Source organism: Zootoca vivipara, chromosome 8 (assembly GCF_965207765.1).
Source record: "Zootoca vivipara chromosome 8, rZooViv2.hap1.1, whole genome shotgun sequence".
In the NCBI taxonomy this organism is placed as follows: Eukaryota; Metazoa; Chordata; class Lepidosauria; order Squamata; family Lacertidae; genus Zootoca; species Zootoca vivipara.
In genome coordinates, this window is record NC_142591.1 from 5,175,759 (window position 1) to 5,188,721 (window position 12,963).

At 43.5% G+C, this 12,963-nt stretch overlaps 1 protein-coding gene across 33 annotated transcripts in view; it reads left to right on the top strand.

Moving 5' to 3' along the window:
• Positions 1-12,842, top strand: part of LOC118079302 (protocadherin gamma-C5) — a 274,853-nt gene extending 262,011 nt beyond the window's left edge. For all 33 annotated transcript variants that reach the window (XM_088675037.1, XM_088675032.1, XM_035103378.3 and 30 more), the window contains 2 exons: positions 1,528-1,616; positions 9,913-12,842. In XM_088675037.1, the coding sequence (XP_088531163.1) occupies positions 1,528-1,616; positions 9,913-10,169 (346 nt within the window). In that variant the 3' untranslated portion in view covers positions 10,170-12,842. The remainder of the gene's footprint in view (positions 1-1,527; positions 1,617-9,912) is intronic.
• Positions 12,843-12,963: the final 121 nt, after the last annotated feature.

The window sequence follows — 12,963 nt, forward strand, 5'->3', positions numbered from 1 at the left end:
ACCCTGAACCCAGAGTTTTATGACAATACTGCTTTGTCACAAACACCCCATTTTAGGTGAAGGTTCTAGAGAAGCTAGTGATAGCTCAACTCCAGGTACTCTTGGAAGAAGCAGATTAACTGGACCCGTTCCAATCTGGGTTCCATCCTGGTTTCTGATTTGATCCTGGCATGTCCACTTTTCCTTAGAATGTCCCTATTTTCAATGGAGAAATGTTGGAGGTTATGGAGTTATCTGACCCCCAAGCCATCTGAAGGCAATCCTGTATAGGGAAGTTGTTGTTTTTAAAGTTTAATGTTATATTATGTTTTTATATATGTTGGAAGCTGCCCAGAGTGGCTGGTGAAACCCAATAAGATGTGTGGGGTATAAATAGTAAAATTACCATTATGGAGTGGAATGTCCCTGTTTTCATCAGAGAAATTTTGGAGGGTATTACAACATAATGTGTAACTTATGTGTAGAGCTTCTTAACTGTGTTCAGCAAGTTATTGTCAGTATCCTAAGTACACTAAGCGGGCAGCATGCCCTGCTAAACAGCATGCCCCATTATTGGAGATCGGGGCTCCAATACCAGTAAATTCCAGAGGGGTAGACCTGTGAGCAGCAAAAATAACAGATGTTTTTGTCATTATTGCGGCATGTGCTTTGTGAATCATGAGTTGCATGAAATACTGAGGAGAAAACTTCATGCATCTGCCAAAGTAGGCTCTAGTCCACAAAAGCTAATGTCACAATAAATCTGTTTTAATGTGCCATAAGACACTGTTGTGTACCAGAATGTCTGCAGGGAAAGTTTTTTCTTTTCCTTGCATAACAAGCACTCTTGCACAACTTTTAAAGGGACGGTCGGTTTGCTTTGCAGTAGGTTCCCAGTTAAGAGTACACCCCTGAAGAAATTAGTCCCTCAAAAAAAGATATCTCCCTTGTACCTAGAGTTCAGGGCCGTCTCAAGCATGTCGGGCACCCTGGCGCCGTGGTGCGGAGATCGCTCCGGCGCCCCCGGCCCAGCAGCCTGGCGCCCCGCACCACCCAGCCTACCCCTAGAGCCGGCCCTGCTAGGGTTGCCAGACTCAATAGAGGACAGGACTTCTGTGCCTTTAATTGCCCTGCTCTCTTTTGAGTCTGGAAACCTTAAAAAGAAACCAGCAGACCCTTTGCTTGGAAATTAAAGAAAGGGTCTGCTGGCTTCTCTTTAAGGTTTCCAGACTCAAAAAAGAGCAGGGCAATTAAAGGCACAGAAGTCCTGTCATCTATTGAGTCTGGCAACCCTACTTGTACCTTGTGCTTTCTCCCCCACCCCATCCCCCCCAAAACCAAGAATAGACTGTGCTGTGTGTGCTTTGTGGAGGAAGCAATCCCTTCATAGCTGCCAAGTTTTCCCTTTTCTCGCGAGGAAGCCTATTCAGCATAAGGGAAAATCCCTTTAAAAAAGGGATAACTTGGCAGCTATGAATCCCTTAGATTGTTAACACTGTGTCTACTCTGCCTCTTTTTAATGTTTTATTTGCTTTGTTTTCTCCTTAGGTCTCAGAATGGGGATGAGAATGGGACTTGGCCAAACAACCAGTTTGATACAGAAATGCTTCAAGCCATGATTCTTGCATCAGCGAATGGTCAGTTATAGCTAACATGTTCACTAATGTTATTACTTTCAGCTGTGCTGGGAGTGAGCGGGATGTGTGTGTGTGGAGGATATTTAATGTACATGCTTGTAAAAGTTTATACAGCAAGCTTGTACTAAAACAGCTTCAGGGTTATGGCAAGAGAGCCAAGGTTTGCGTGCTTCCTGAATAGCTGTGCCATTATTTATCACCATACAGAATTCCATGGCAAATGGGCAGCTGGCTGGTTTGCAACTCTTTGTAGATTAAAGGGCTTCTTTGTTCTTAGAAGAACTCTAATCTCTTAGTCAATTAATGTTTTAATAACATCTACAGGATTTTTTTTCTTTTTTAAAAAAAGCTCAACATAAAAATAGCTGGTGGTGGGTTCTCAAATATTGTTCACATCACTGCCTACACATCTTAAACAGTCCTGGTTAACAGTTGCTCAGGCTGGTTTAGAACACTGACACGCATCTTTGGAATTAAAGCATTTACATTTTAAAACAGAGAGGGTTAGAATGCGGAAGTTCAGTTCAGCTCTGAAATGTGTCTTGGTAAAAATAGCTTTAGGGGGTCCATATGTTCACCACTGTCTCTCAGCAAATCCAGATCCAATTTCCTTGCTTTGCGAATTAAAGGATTGCTTTTGAGCTGTCTTCTGCCCAGTTCCAGGGACTAGGAAGACAGAAGCTAACCCCACAAATTGCAGATTGCCTGTTGATCAGTGGCAGACAAGCCAGCGTTTAACTTTATAAAGAGAATCTCAGACAAAAGTCTCACAATTTTTTGTTGTTGTTAATGTTTATTTGTCACTTTTTTAACACAGAAGAGTGTCCCAAAGCAACATACTGGATAAGACTTTAAAACTCTGTAGAAAATACAATACCTTAGCATGCTGACCTATGAATATTTATAATACCCACCCCACTAAAAGATGAGCACTAAAAGGACAAAAAGCATCACTTACTACCCTCCCAATTAACAGTCACAGCCCTGGGTAAACAAATAGGTTTTACTTTGGTGCCTAAAAGCAAACAACAGTGGTGCCTGGTGAACTTCCCAGGTGCATTTCACAAACGGGGAGCCGCCACCAAGAAGACCCATTCTCATGCTGCCACCCTCCACAACTCCCTCAGAGAAGGCACACCAAGAAAGACCTCTGTTGATATTTATGTGGAGTCACATGGGGAGTGGCGGTTCTTGAGGTATTGGGGTCCTGAGCCACATATGGCTGTGTTAGTAAAAACCAGCACTTTGAATTGAGCCCAGAAACCAATTGGCAGCCTCTGCAGCCAGGCCAGAATTGGTGTCATGTACTCAGATTGCCTATCCCAATCAGCAATCTGGCTGCCAGCTTCTGAACTAGCTGCAGTTTCCAAACCATCTTCAAAAGCAGCCCTGTGCGTAACACTTTAATCTAATTTAGAGGTTACCAGAGTGTCGATAACAGGTAATCACTGTCCAGAGGTTATCGCTGTCCAACTGAGGCCACTTGTGCCTCAAGTGACACTAAAAGATCCCAAAGTACCCCCAAACTGTGTACCTCCTCCTTCAGGAGGAGTGTTAACCCCATGCAGAACAGGCTGAATCCCAACCATCCAGTTTAGTGAAGCACCCAGTAACAGCACCCGAGTCTTATCTAAATCAAGCTTGTTGGCTCCCATCTAATCCACTTATCAGTGCTAGGCACTTGTCTAGCATATCCATCACAACTCCTGCAGCTGCAAAGAGGGAAACAGAGCTGCCTATCATCAGGTTATTCAGAGATCAGGTTATTTAGAGATAGGTCTCACTGACCTCAGTGGGGCTTACTGTCAAGGAAATGTGCAGAATTGCAGCATGCTTGCAAGTTTTAGATGTGATATCTTGCCTGGGGGTAAATGCGGCTAGCTAATCATCATATTTATCCTTGCTGAGCTGACATCGCCAAGTGGCTTGTCCACATGGAGCATTATTTAGCTGTCGATGCTAAATAATGCTCATAGGGCCAGCAGCATTGCCTCTGCCCATGGCGCTAACTCCCACGGGAGCCAAGGCACCCAGAGTGCTCTTTAGATCCCTCCCACCCAGTGAGACCAGCCAGGAGGAAGTGATCCAGCAGCTGCTTGCTCTGTGGGCAAGTCCAGACACAGATAAGGAGGAGTGAGTTGTGTAAGGAAAGAATACTGCCAAAGCCTCTCTTCCTTTGGCACCTTAGAGAGGATGGAGGTAAAGGAGCTGCACGTCAGGAGGCAAAGAGCAGGACCAGTGCTTTGCTGGGACCAAACGGGGAGCGCCCTGGCAAGGCTGGACAGAGCTCCCAGGCAGGCCACCTGTTTTCTGCCAGAGAGGGCCCACTCTGGATCTACAACGGGGATCTGGTAGAAAGGGAAACAGAGAAGCTATAGCAGTTCCTGGGGGGAGGGGGAAGATCTAACTGCATGTGCAGCACACACATTTAAGACATTCGGTGCCTGCTATTTGCGGAACCTCTCTCCCAAGCCACATAATGGGCTTAGTTCAGCAAAGCACACAAGCAAGCGGGATGCATTCAAGCAATCATGCTGTTCACGTCAGTGCTTTCTAATGTCCATTTAAGCAGATTTCCCCCATTATTTTGCCAAATGGAGGTGGGAGGGGTTTATTAAGCATTCACCTCTTGTATTAGCTGTAGTCTCTGCAAATCAACACGGATAGTGGTTAATGTCTGCTCCAACGGGCCCTGTTTGCCAAGTCCCTCTACACAGTCAGGGTTCATCCAGACTTTATTTGGTGCCGTGTTTCTATGCACAGGTCTGGATTTCAAAGCTCTGTGTCCAAGCAGTTTTGTTTTGTTTTTGGTTCTGTGCTTACCCCATGAAAACCTGCTCTTCACCACTGAATCAGAGCAAAAGGCAATCAGAGTTTCTATGGATTGACATTTGCTCTGATTCAGTGGTAAAATGTGGGTTTTCCCTGGGGAAAGCACCAGGACAAGAAACAAAACAAAACACAACTCTGCTTGGATATGGAGCTTTACAGTGCGGACATATGCCTGGAAAGTGCAACACAAAGGAAAGCCTGGATGAGCCCTAAATCACTGTCCTGAGTTTGTATTCGAGGGAGCGTGGCTTTTGAAAAATAGGTTACTGTGTCTATACATTCACTGGATTTGCTGCTCGCTTTAGCTCCCCCCACCAAAGACTCTGGAGAGCACATCTCTGCCAAGCGACTGATGACTATCCAAATGCTTCCAAATGTATTTGAGTTGCAACTATTCTGCAGTAACTACAAGCAGATGCATTTGTCTAATAAAACAGTCTGTAATGTTGGGATGTTGTTTTTTTCAAAGGAAAGCTATTTTTGTTGTGCAGTTTTAGCCCAACATAACACCAGTACTGTACTGAATAGTGAATGTGAACAGGCATTCAGTCCATGGTGTGAGAATAGTGTCTGTATTTTTATCTTTTAAGGCTATGGGATTAATATATTAGTTTCAAATGAAACTGCATTGAAATATTGACAATGCTGATTAAAATGCAGCTGTTTGATCTGTGTTTGTAGCTGAGTCACATATATATATATTTTTTTATTTTCACCTTATCCTTCAAAAAAACATGACGGTGCTGTGAGCTACCTTTCTATTTGCAGGGAGGTTTTGGCAAGGGAGCATTCAAAAACAAAGAAACAATAATGGTTGTTTCCCCCATATTTTGAAAATACAAAAATATGAAGTGGCTGCTACATTTTATATTTTCAAAATATTGGGAGCAGGGCGGGGGGGCACCTATGGTTCTTTTGTTGTCCCGGTAGCTCTTGGTGCAACCTGAAATCTGTTTTGAACCCAACGGAGACTAATCCAAACATTCCCTGCACTCAAAAGTAGTATTTTAGTTTATCCTAAGAAAACTAACATACTATGGATGATATCCAGCTAAGACAGAGTAGATCCATTAAAATCAATAGACCTAGTTAATCCATTGATTTCACTGAGTCTAATCTGAGAATGACTAATGTTGGCTATCACCCTTTCCTTACAAGCGTTGTGCAGGATCTTCTAAACCAGTGTTTGTCAAACAGTGGCCCTTGGGCCACTTTCAGGGGGGCCTCATTGCCACAGTCTGCCCTGGTCCCTAGCCACGCCACAGCCTTTGGGATGGACAAACACCTCCATTCATGCTGAGTAAAGGTGACCAGGAGACAAAGGGGGAGCGGGGAGGAGGGGAGGAAGGTTTCCTTCCTCTGAAGGGAAAGGGCCAGGGAAGGTATTGAATGAAATTAGAAAGTAAGATAACTGGGAATAGAAAGGAGGAAAGAGGAAAGAAACTGGCAAGGGAAGAGGGGAGAGTTACCTAAGTTGCAAGTTAACAGTGAAAGGAGAATGGGAGATGAAATTATAGGAGATGGGTGGAAAGGAAAATATATAAAAGCAAAGACTTCTCCACCTAGAGCCTCTGGATCAACAATTTCTACCTAAAATGGGGAGGTTGAGTCACCATACCTCCAGAGCAGGTATCTGTCCTTAGCCTGAGTAGAGCAGAGTTTTGAAGCATCTTGCCACAAGGAAAGGGCTTTGGTAAAGAATTTAGTAGTTTCCAAAGATGGATAAGATATCAGTAGAAAATATCAATCTCTGCCTTCATCTGCCATCACATTGTGACTGGCTCTGCCTGTACTCCCATTTTGTGACAGGTGGGCCTCAGTAATTTCCAGCCATCTCAAGGGGGTCCTGGGCACAAAAAGTTTGAGAAGCCTTGTTCTAGACCATTTCTATGGTCACTTGGAAAAACTGTGCTTAACTACTGAGACTGGGGTGACATCCATCATTAGCCATATCCAGAGGTCATTCATAGATTGCATGTTTAATGAAGCACAATGGATATACTGTACATTTGAATGGTCAGTCTGTGTTACTCTTTTTAGTAAGTCTCGTTCCCATCTATTAGCATGGTTGGAGAGAGAGAGAGCTCTGTGAGAAACTATTATCTGCAAAGGTTCTGAAGAGCCTATGAATCTCTTCAATTATTTTTAAAAACAAGTTCTTTTGAAGCATCAAAGAGAAACCCTCTGGCCAATCTCCTAGGGCAGGCAGATACAGCACAGATTAGAATTAAAGCACCGTAGAAAATTAGAAATCCCAAAAGGCCTAATTCTTACATCCTGAGTAGATATTTCAGAGATAGATTGTTTATTTATTTATTTATTTATTTGGTTGGTTGGTTAAAGAGAAAAAATGACTTTAAGAGGATGTAAGCAGATGAGCTAAGATTGCATGGGGTGGATGGGAGAGAACCTGGCTTCTGTGCACATAGGAGACTTGCATTCTGTGATAAAAAGGAAACTGCCTGGTGGAATGTTGTTGCATGGATTTTTAGACACCACCTGTCTGCAGGCCCCAGCAGGTCTCCCTGAACTGAACTGTCTGCTGTTAAATAAAGGTCCGAGCATTTGTGGTGGTCAAAGCTCAGGCAACAGACATAAGTGTCCATAGCGCCAGTGATAAGCCCTTGAGCTCTCTGGGCAGGTTCTGTTTCGGAAACAAGCAGAGACACAAGCTCATTTATTTTTGCCTATTCTAAGATTTGCTTTCCTAGCCTCCTGTTGGCCATAAGAGACACAAAAATTCAGGTCAATGTGAGCATGAAATAAATCAGAGTCTACCGAGGAGGAGGAGGACTTAACCCTTTTCCTGCCAGCAATTCATCTTGCTCTAAATCACTTCCCTAGTCATCTGCTCCACAGCTTCTCAGGCTGTTTCTCCCCACAGGAAGCCACAGGAGGAAGAGAGGCCATGGCTTGCTCCCAATAGGGGAGGAAGGCAGCTTGAGTGAAGGATTAGTCAGCCCCTTTCCCCTTGGGACCCTGCCTGTGGTCCTCTCAAGATTTTAGCCTCTCACAGGTGCTTTCCTTTCAAATCAAACTGTTGTATGAAAAAGATCTGCAACTGTAGGAGCATAGAAAGCAGTCAGTGTAAAAACCAGAACAAGAAGCTAAGGTGCTGCAAACAAGAAAACAAAAGAAAGTTAAGTTTTCAAGGTGCCCCATAAAAGTTTATTGTGCTGATTGATTCCCAGCACATTTCTGAAAAAGTTTGCATATTTTTAGGGGCATTCATTTTTGTTGGAACACTGGCGAAACATAATGTTGAGGCCTCTTCTATGGCCAAATGCAGTTTATTGGAAAGCTGGAGTGTATATGTGCATAATATCCATATAAGATACAATAATTGCTCATATTTTTAAGCAGAACTATGGGGGAAGCTGGTTTCCCATTGAGATTAAGGAGTGAAACAAGAATTTGGGGGGGGCTGTGCATATTGGAAATCAAGACTCCATCCGTACCCAAGGTTCACCAACTGAAGCCAGGTGCAACAGGGATTTAGGGAAAGGAGCTACATAGAATTAAGAAATTGAGCCTCTCTTAGCATGGTCATCTCAGGATTATTATTATTATTACTGTATTTTCATTCCAGAACTGATCTCACAGTTCTGTCACAGAAAAATCTACTCTGGGTCCTGCACTCTGCCTAAACATTCTTCCTCTTTGCAGCCAAATTGAGAAAGAAAACAACAGCTGCTTGTTAAACAGTTGGGAGTTAGGAACCCTCCCCAGACAATCTACTGCAAATAACCCAGAGGTCTGCCAGTACTAGATCTTCTGCCCACCTCAGTGCTAGAGCAAGGCTAGGTAGAGGGCGAATGGTGAGTGACTGGCAGAGTTCCTGCAGACCCTCTGCTGCCTGGTAGTTGCTGGACCTACATGGGTTTTGATCTGGTACAGCAAAGCACTTCTCACGTTCTTAAGCAAGAGGGCATAGAGGGGTTCAATTGTGCAATTGACACAGACTGATCCCTCTATATTTTTTAACAGTTAACGTGTTGCTTTATAAATTTAATCTTCTGTGTGGGGCAACTGACGTTTCACTTAATAAATAAATTAACCAAAGACCATACGAAACTAGAGTCTGCACTTGGATGTTATTCTGGCACCCGGCTGCTATTTTTCATTTGAGGAGCCTGCTGTGCATAATAATCAAAGCCCATCTCATGCCAGAGGGCAGAAAAGCTTTGCCAGGGCAGCTCGATTGGACAGTCTTTTCTCATTTGAGTTCCTAAGTCAAATTACAGCACAGAAGTGGGTTGGTAGGTCACTAAAAAAAGATAAGGCAGCGGAGAAGACAGATTGTCCTTTCCCGTTTTAAAAAAACAACATGTTTAGGGGTATGTGTACCCCTGCATACCCCCAGAAAAAAAGCACTATTTTAAACCCATTATTAAAAAAAAACCATGCATAACTGCTAACTCCTGGACAGAATGTCTCTCCTCTAGCCAAAAGCAAAATAGTTAGGTCCATTGGCACAATTTTAATACCTCTTCCTGTTCCTCCTTGCTCTATTGTTGCTACACATTCAGTATTTTCGTTGATTCTTCATATTTTGGGAAGTCCAGTGAAAAGGAAGCTCCAGAAATAAGCATGGCACAAAGAAAGTCCATAGAAGGGTATACAGGCAAATGTATTCATCATCAACAAAAGATGAGTTTCAGGCCACAGATGGCTCATCTTCAGTGAATCTAAAATAAGTAGAAGCATTTGTATTTTATAAAATACAAATATGTCATTGTTTACTGTAAAAGGAGTGTTTATCTCTCATTAAAGCCAACTGTTAAAAAATGGAAAACCTAAGTCTATAGTGCAAAAATTACAGGGACACACCCCTAACCCACATGCCTGCACACACGCACCACTGCTGCAGTAACACAGCCAATTACAATGCAAGGCATACAAATGAGAGGTCACAGAAGACACACAACACAGCACCCATGTAGCTCCCTGGCCATGAGGCTCCCTGCAAAAAGCACACAGCCTTTTTGGGATTGGGGTTTAACACCCACCTTTTTGCCAAGCAGCCTAAGGAAGAGGCCCAGGCATGCAACAAGGGCATAAGAAGATTGCTCGTAAGAGCTCTGAGTGCGCATGCAAATATTGCTAGCATGCCTCTATTTGTTGTTGCCTAGAGTTTTCCCTTCCTCTCCACTCGGATCCTCTGGCATGCGAAAAAGGCTTCAGGGAAAAGCAGGGATTTATTTCTGCCGGACTGCAGGATGCCACTTCTTCAAACTAGAGCTCTCTCCCAAGCCTTGTGCACATGCCAAAGAGCTTGCTGTTCATATGAATTCTGGGGGTGGGGACGTGGGCTGAGTGCATCTTCCCTAGATGATGAGTAGTCAAGACCCTAAATTATACATTGACATCTAGCAAGGACTATGCTAAGAATTCGCCCTTCTGACTTTTCTCTCCCTTCCAATCTCCCTTCTCTCAATCCCCCCTTCTTCCTGTGCTGGTGTAGAAGCTGCTGCCGCTGCCGCTGCAAATCCTGATGGAAATTCTACTCTGGGAGGAGGAGCAACAGCAGCAGGCACAATGGGCCTCAGCACCAGGTATGGCCCCCAGTTCACCCTGCAGCACGTCCCTGACTACAGACAGAACGTGTACATCCCTGGCAGCACAGCCACTCTCTCCAATTCTGCAGCCAAGCGCGATGGGAAGCCTGCAGCCTCCGGAGGTGGGAACAAGAAGAAGTCAGGGAAGAAGGAGAAGAAGTAAGATTCGCAGGATGACATCGCTGCCACCTTAGATCTAAAGGGCAGACTCTTCCAGCATTCCCCCCAATTCATAGCCTAGGATGGAGGATGAATGTGAATTTGTGGTTAACAATTTTTTAAAAATAAAAAAGTGTGGAACATTGCGAATGTACATTGCTGTCATCAGAGCTAGGAGAAAGTCTCCTACTGTTAGTCCTCCTGATGTGAAAGTATCTGGAAACAAAACAAAACAAAAAAAGCCCTGTGGATAGTGATGAATATAGCTTATACTCTCATGCGGATGATCTAATATGCAAGGGTGTCAGATCTTTGGAATATTTTCTCTCCCATTGCTTTGCTCCAGAGTGATCTGCACAACATACGCGGCTTAGGGTGGGCCCTGTCCATTGTAAATAATTCTTCTAAACAGGGGTTTTGATTTATGCATTTTTCCATTTAAAGAACGTTCTCACTTCCCCCAAATTCTGATCAATGCTTTCTGTCCCCACAAAAATATCTCTGTTGGAATCCTTGTTATGAAATTGATGAGGGGGTGCTTTAGTTTCTGCTTTTTTATTTTAAAACAGTGTTCATCCTGCATTATTAGAAGGGAATGAGTTTCAACAGCATTTTTTAAAAGTTAACCAATGATGGTTGGAAAAAGAAAACTGAAATGGTATGGTTATACCTAAGAGGCAAGGCGCACAAACACATTGCTATGGGAAGCCCCCCAGAGGCAGAGAATGCCTCACATAGTAGGAAGATGGAGAATTTTGCCTGCGCTGATTGATTTACAGTGGCCTCTGAAGAGACAACACATCTCATCTACACTTTGATCCATAAATATTTATGTGTACAGTAATTGTTTTCTGGAATAAGTTTAAGGAAGTCAAAGTCAATCGCTTGTGAGTATAGTGAGCTGTTGCTCCTCCTTTAAGCACTGAAATAGCTCTGTTAGTTCCACAGGCAGACGCCTTCTGTCAGTGAATGGGCTCTGGTGGCCTTGTAGGTAGAGAATTAAAACAAAAATGGAATACTTCATATTTTCTGCACATCGAGCTGCATGCAAAACATTCACTTCACATCTGTGGTAGGCTAGCTGTCGCCTCCCAACCTAGAATAGAGAAGTCATTGCATGCCATATACAGCATGGTGTAAATATGCTGTGAAGTGCCCACATCCTGGTGGAACCTGAGCATTGTCTGTCTGTGAGTAGAGTTCAGTAACAAGATGCATTGCCCTGGATCAGAGCAGTAGGGAAGTTTCCATATGCCTAGGCAGCACAGCCAAGGAAGGCCCTTGGTTTGCTGGCCTTCTTCACGTGCTGATAATAAGCGAACAACAGTTGGTCTGAGGACGCATGGGGCCAGGCACAGATCAGGGATGCCAGAGCTGGAGCTGGGCATGGATTTCTGAACGTTAGAGAAGTGAGTAACCATTGGTGCACTGAAGGTCCTTGGGACCTCTGCTATCACCCCTACTTGGATATAAATCCACTGGATTTAAAGTGAATAATCATAAATCCCTTTGCTGTGTTTCGAAATGACTTGTTTTAGGGTTTTTAGCCACATTGTTTCATAGCCTAGTATGGAGAGGAAGTGAGTGTTTCCTGCTCCCTGTGCATTTTATCGGCTTGTGTTCTCATCCCTTTCCTCGTTCAAGCGCAGCACAGACTAGAAGGGAGCTTCAGCGTGCTACTGGCAAACTCAGGTTGCCTTTCTAGAGAGGCACTGACCGAGTTCCCTTCCAATTTCAGCTGAGGGCAGAGAAGCAGCATATTTCCAACCTGGAGGACTAATCACTAGGCCAGAAATATATTACTCTTTCTTAAACCTTTGATAAGGAGCTTGTCTGAGATGGTCTGGCCCCTTATGATCACCTCAGGTTAAACATCTGATGACTTTTCAAAACATTGCGGACCAATCTCATTGGCTGTGTAGTATTGCACTGCTAGAGCGTATCTGCTGCCTCCTCTGTGTCTAGAAAGCGGGACTTGTCTGTGGGAAGAAACTTCAGTCGACGTATGATTTTTGTACTGATCCCAGTCACCCACCCACCCCTTGTGTTTGGTGACTGCACTAGAAACAGTTTACATACCGGTAGTTAGTTAAAACAGAGCACAATCCATTGGGAAGTTCTCCTGCACAAGCTCGGCTGAAATCATCAGAAGCCACACATGGGCATGGCAATTCTGTCCTGCAGCTTCTCTCCATCTTAACGGGGCTGGTGCAGGTGAGCTTCCCCACAAGATTGTGCCTGCGGTTTATTATGTACTGAAGTAGTTATTATGTGACTCTTCTCAAAGTACTGTAGATTAATCTTAGTCATTCTCTTTTTCCTTTTAATCAATAAGCTGAAAGTAGTGTAGTAGTGCTGAAAACCTAGTGATGTGTAGGTTTCTTTCTTCTTCTTTTTTAATCTTAGTAATTGAGTTGTGGACATCAGTATTTTTTTTATTCCTTTGTATCTTCTTTACGTGTGCTCTTTGTGCTTTTAAATGTATGTGAATTGAAACACACTTACTGTCCTTTCAATGTGTCTAATATTGAACTATACTTATATATTATATATATGCTTATATCCTTCTTATATCCATATAGACTGACGTCAATGTGTTACACGCAAGTTTTATACTCTAATATTTATATTGCTCTTTTTTCTTTGGGGAAAATAATAAAAAAATCTTTTCTGCTGATGCGTTTGTTGTGAATGTTGCTTCTGAAGGAGGAAAAGGAGGGGGAGAGCAAGATTAAGGGAGTGCTACACTGGAAACCCCACCCCAAAGTATTGAAGGCAATGTGGCAGAGACAACAATG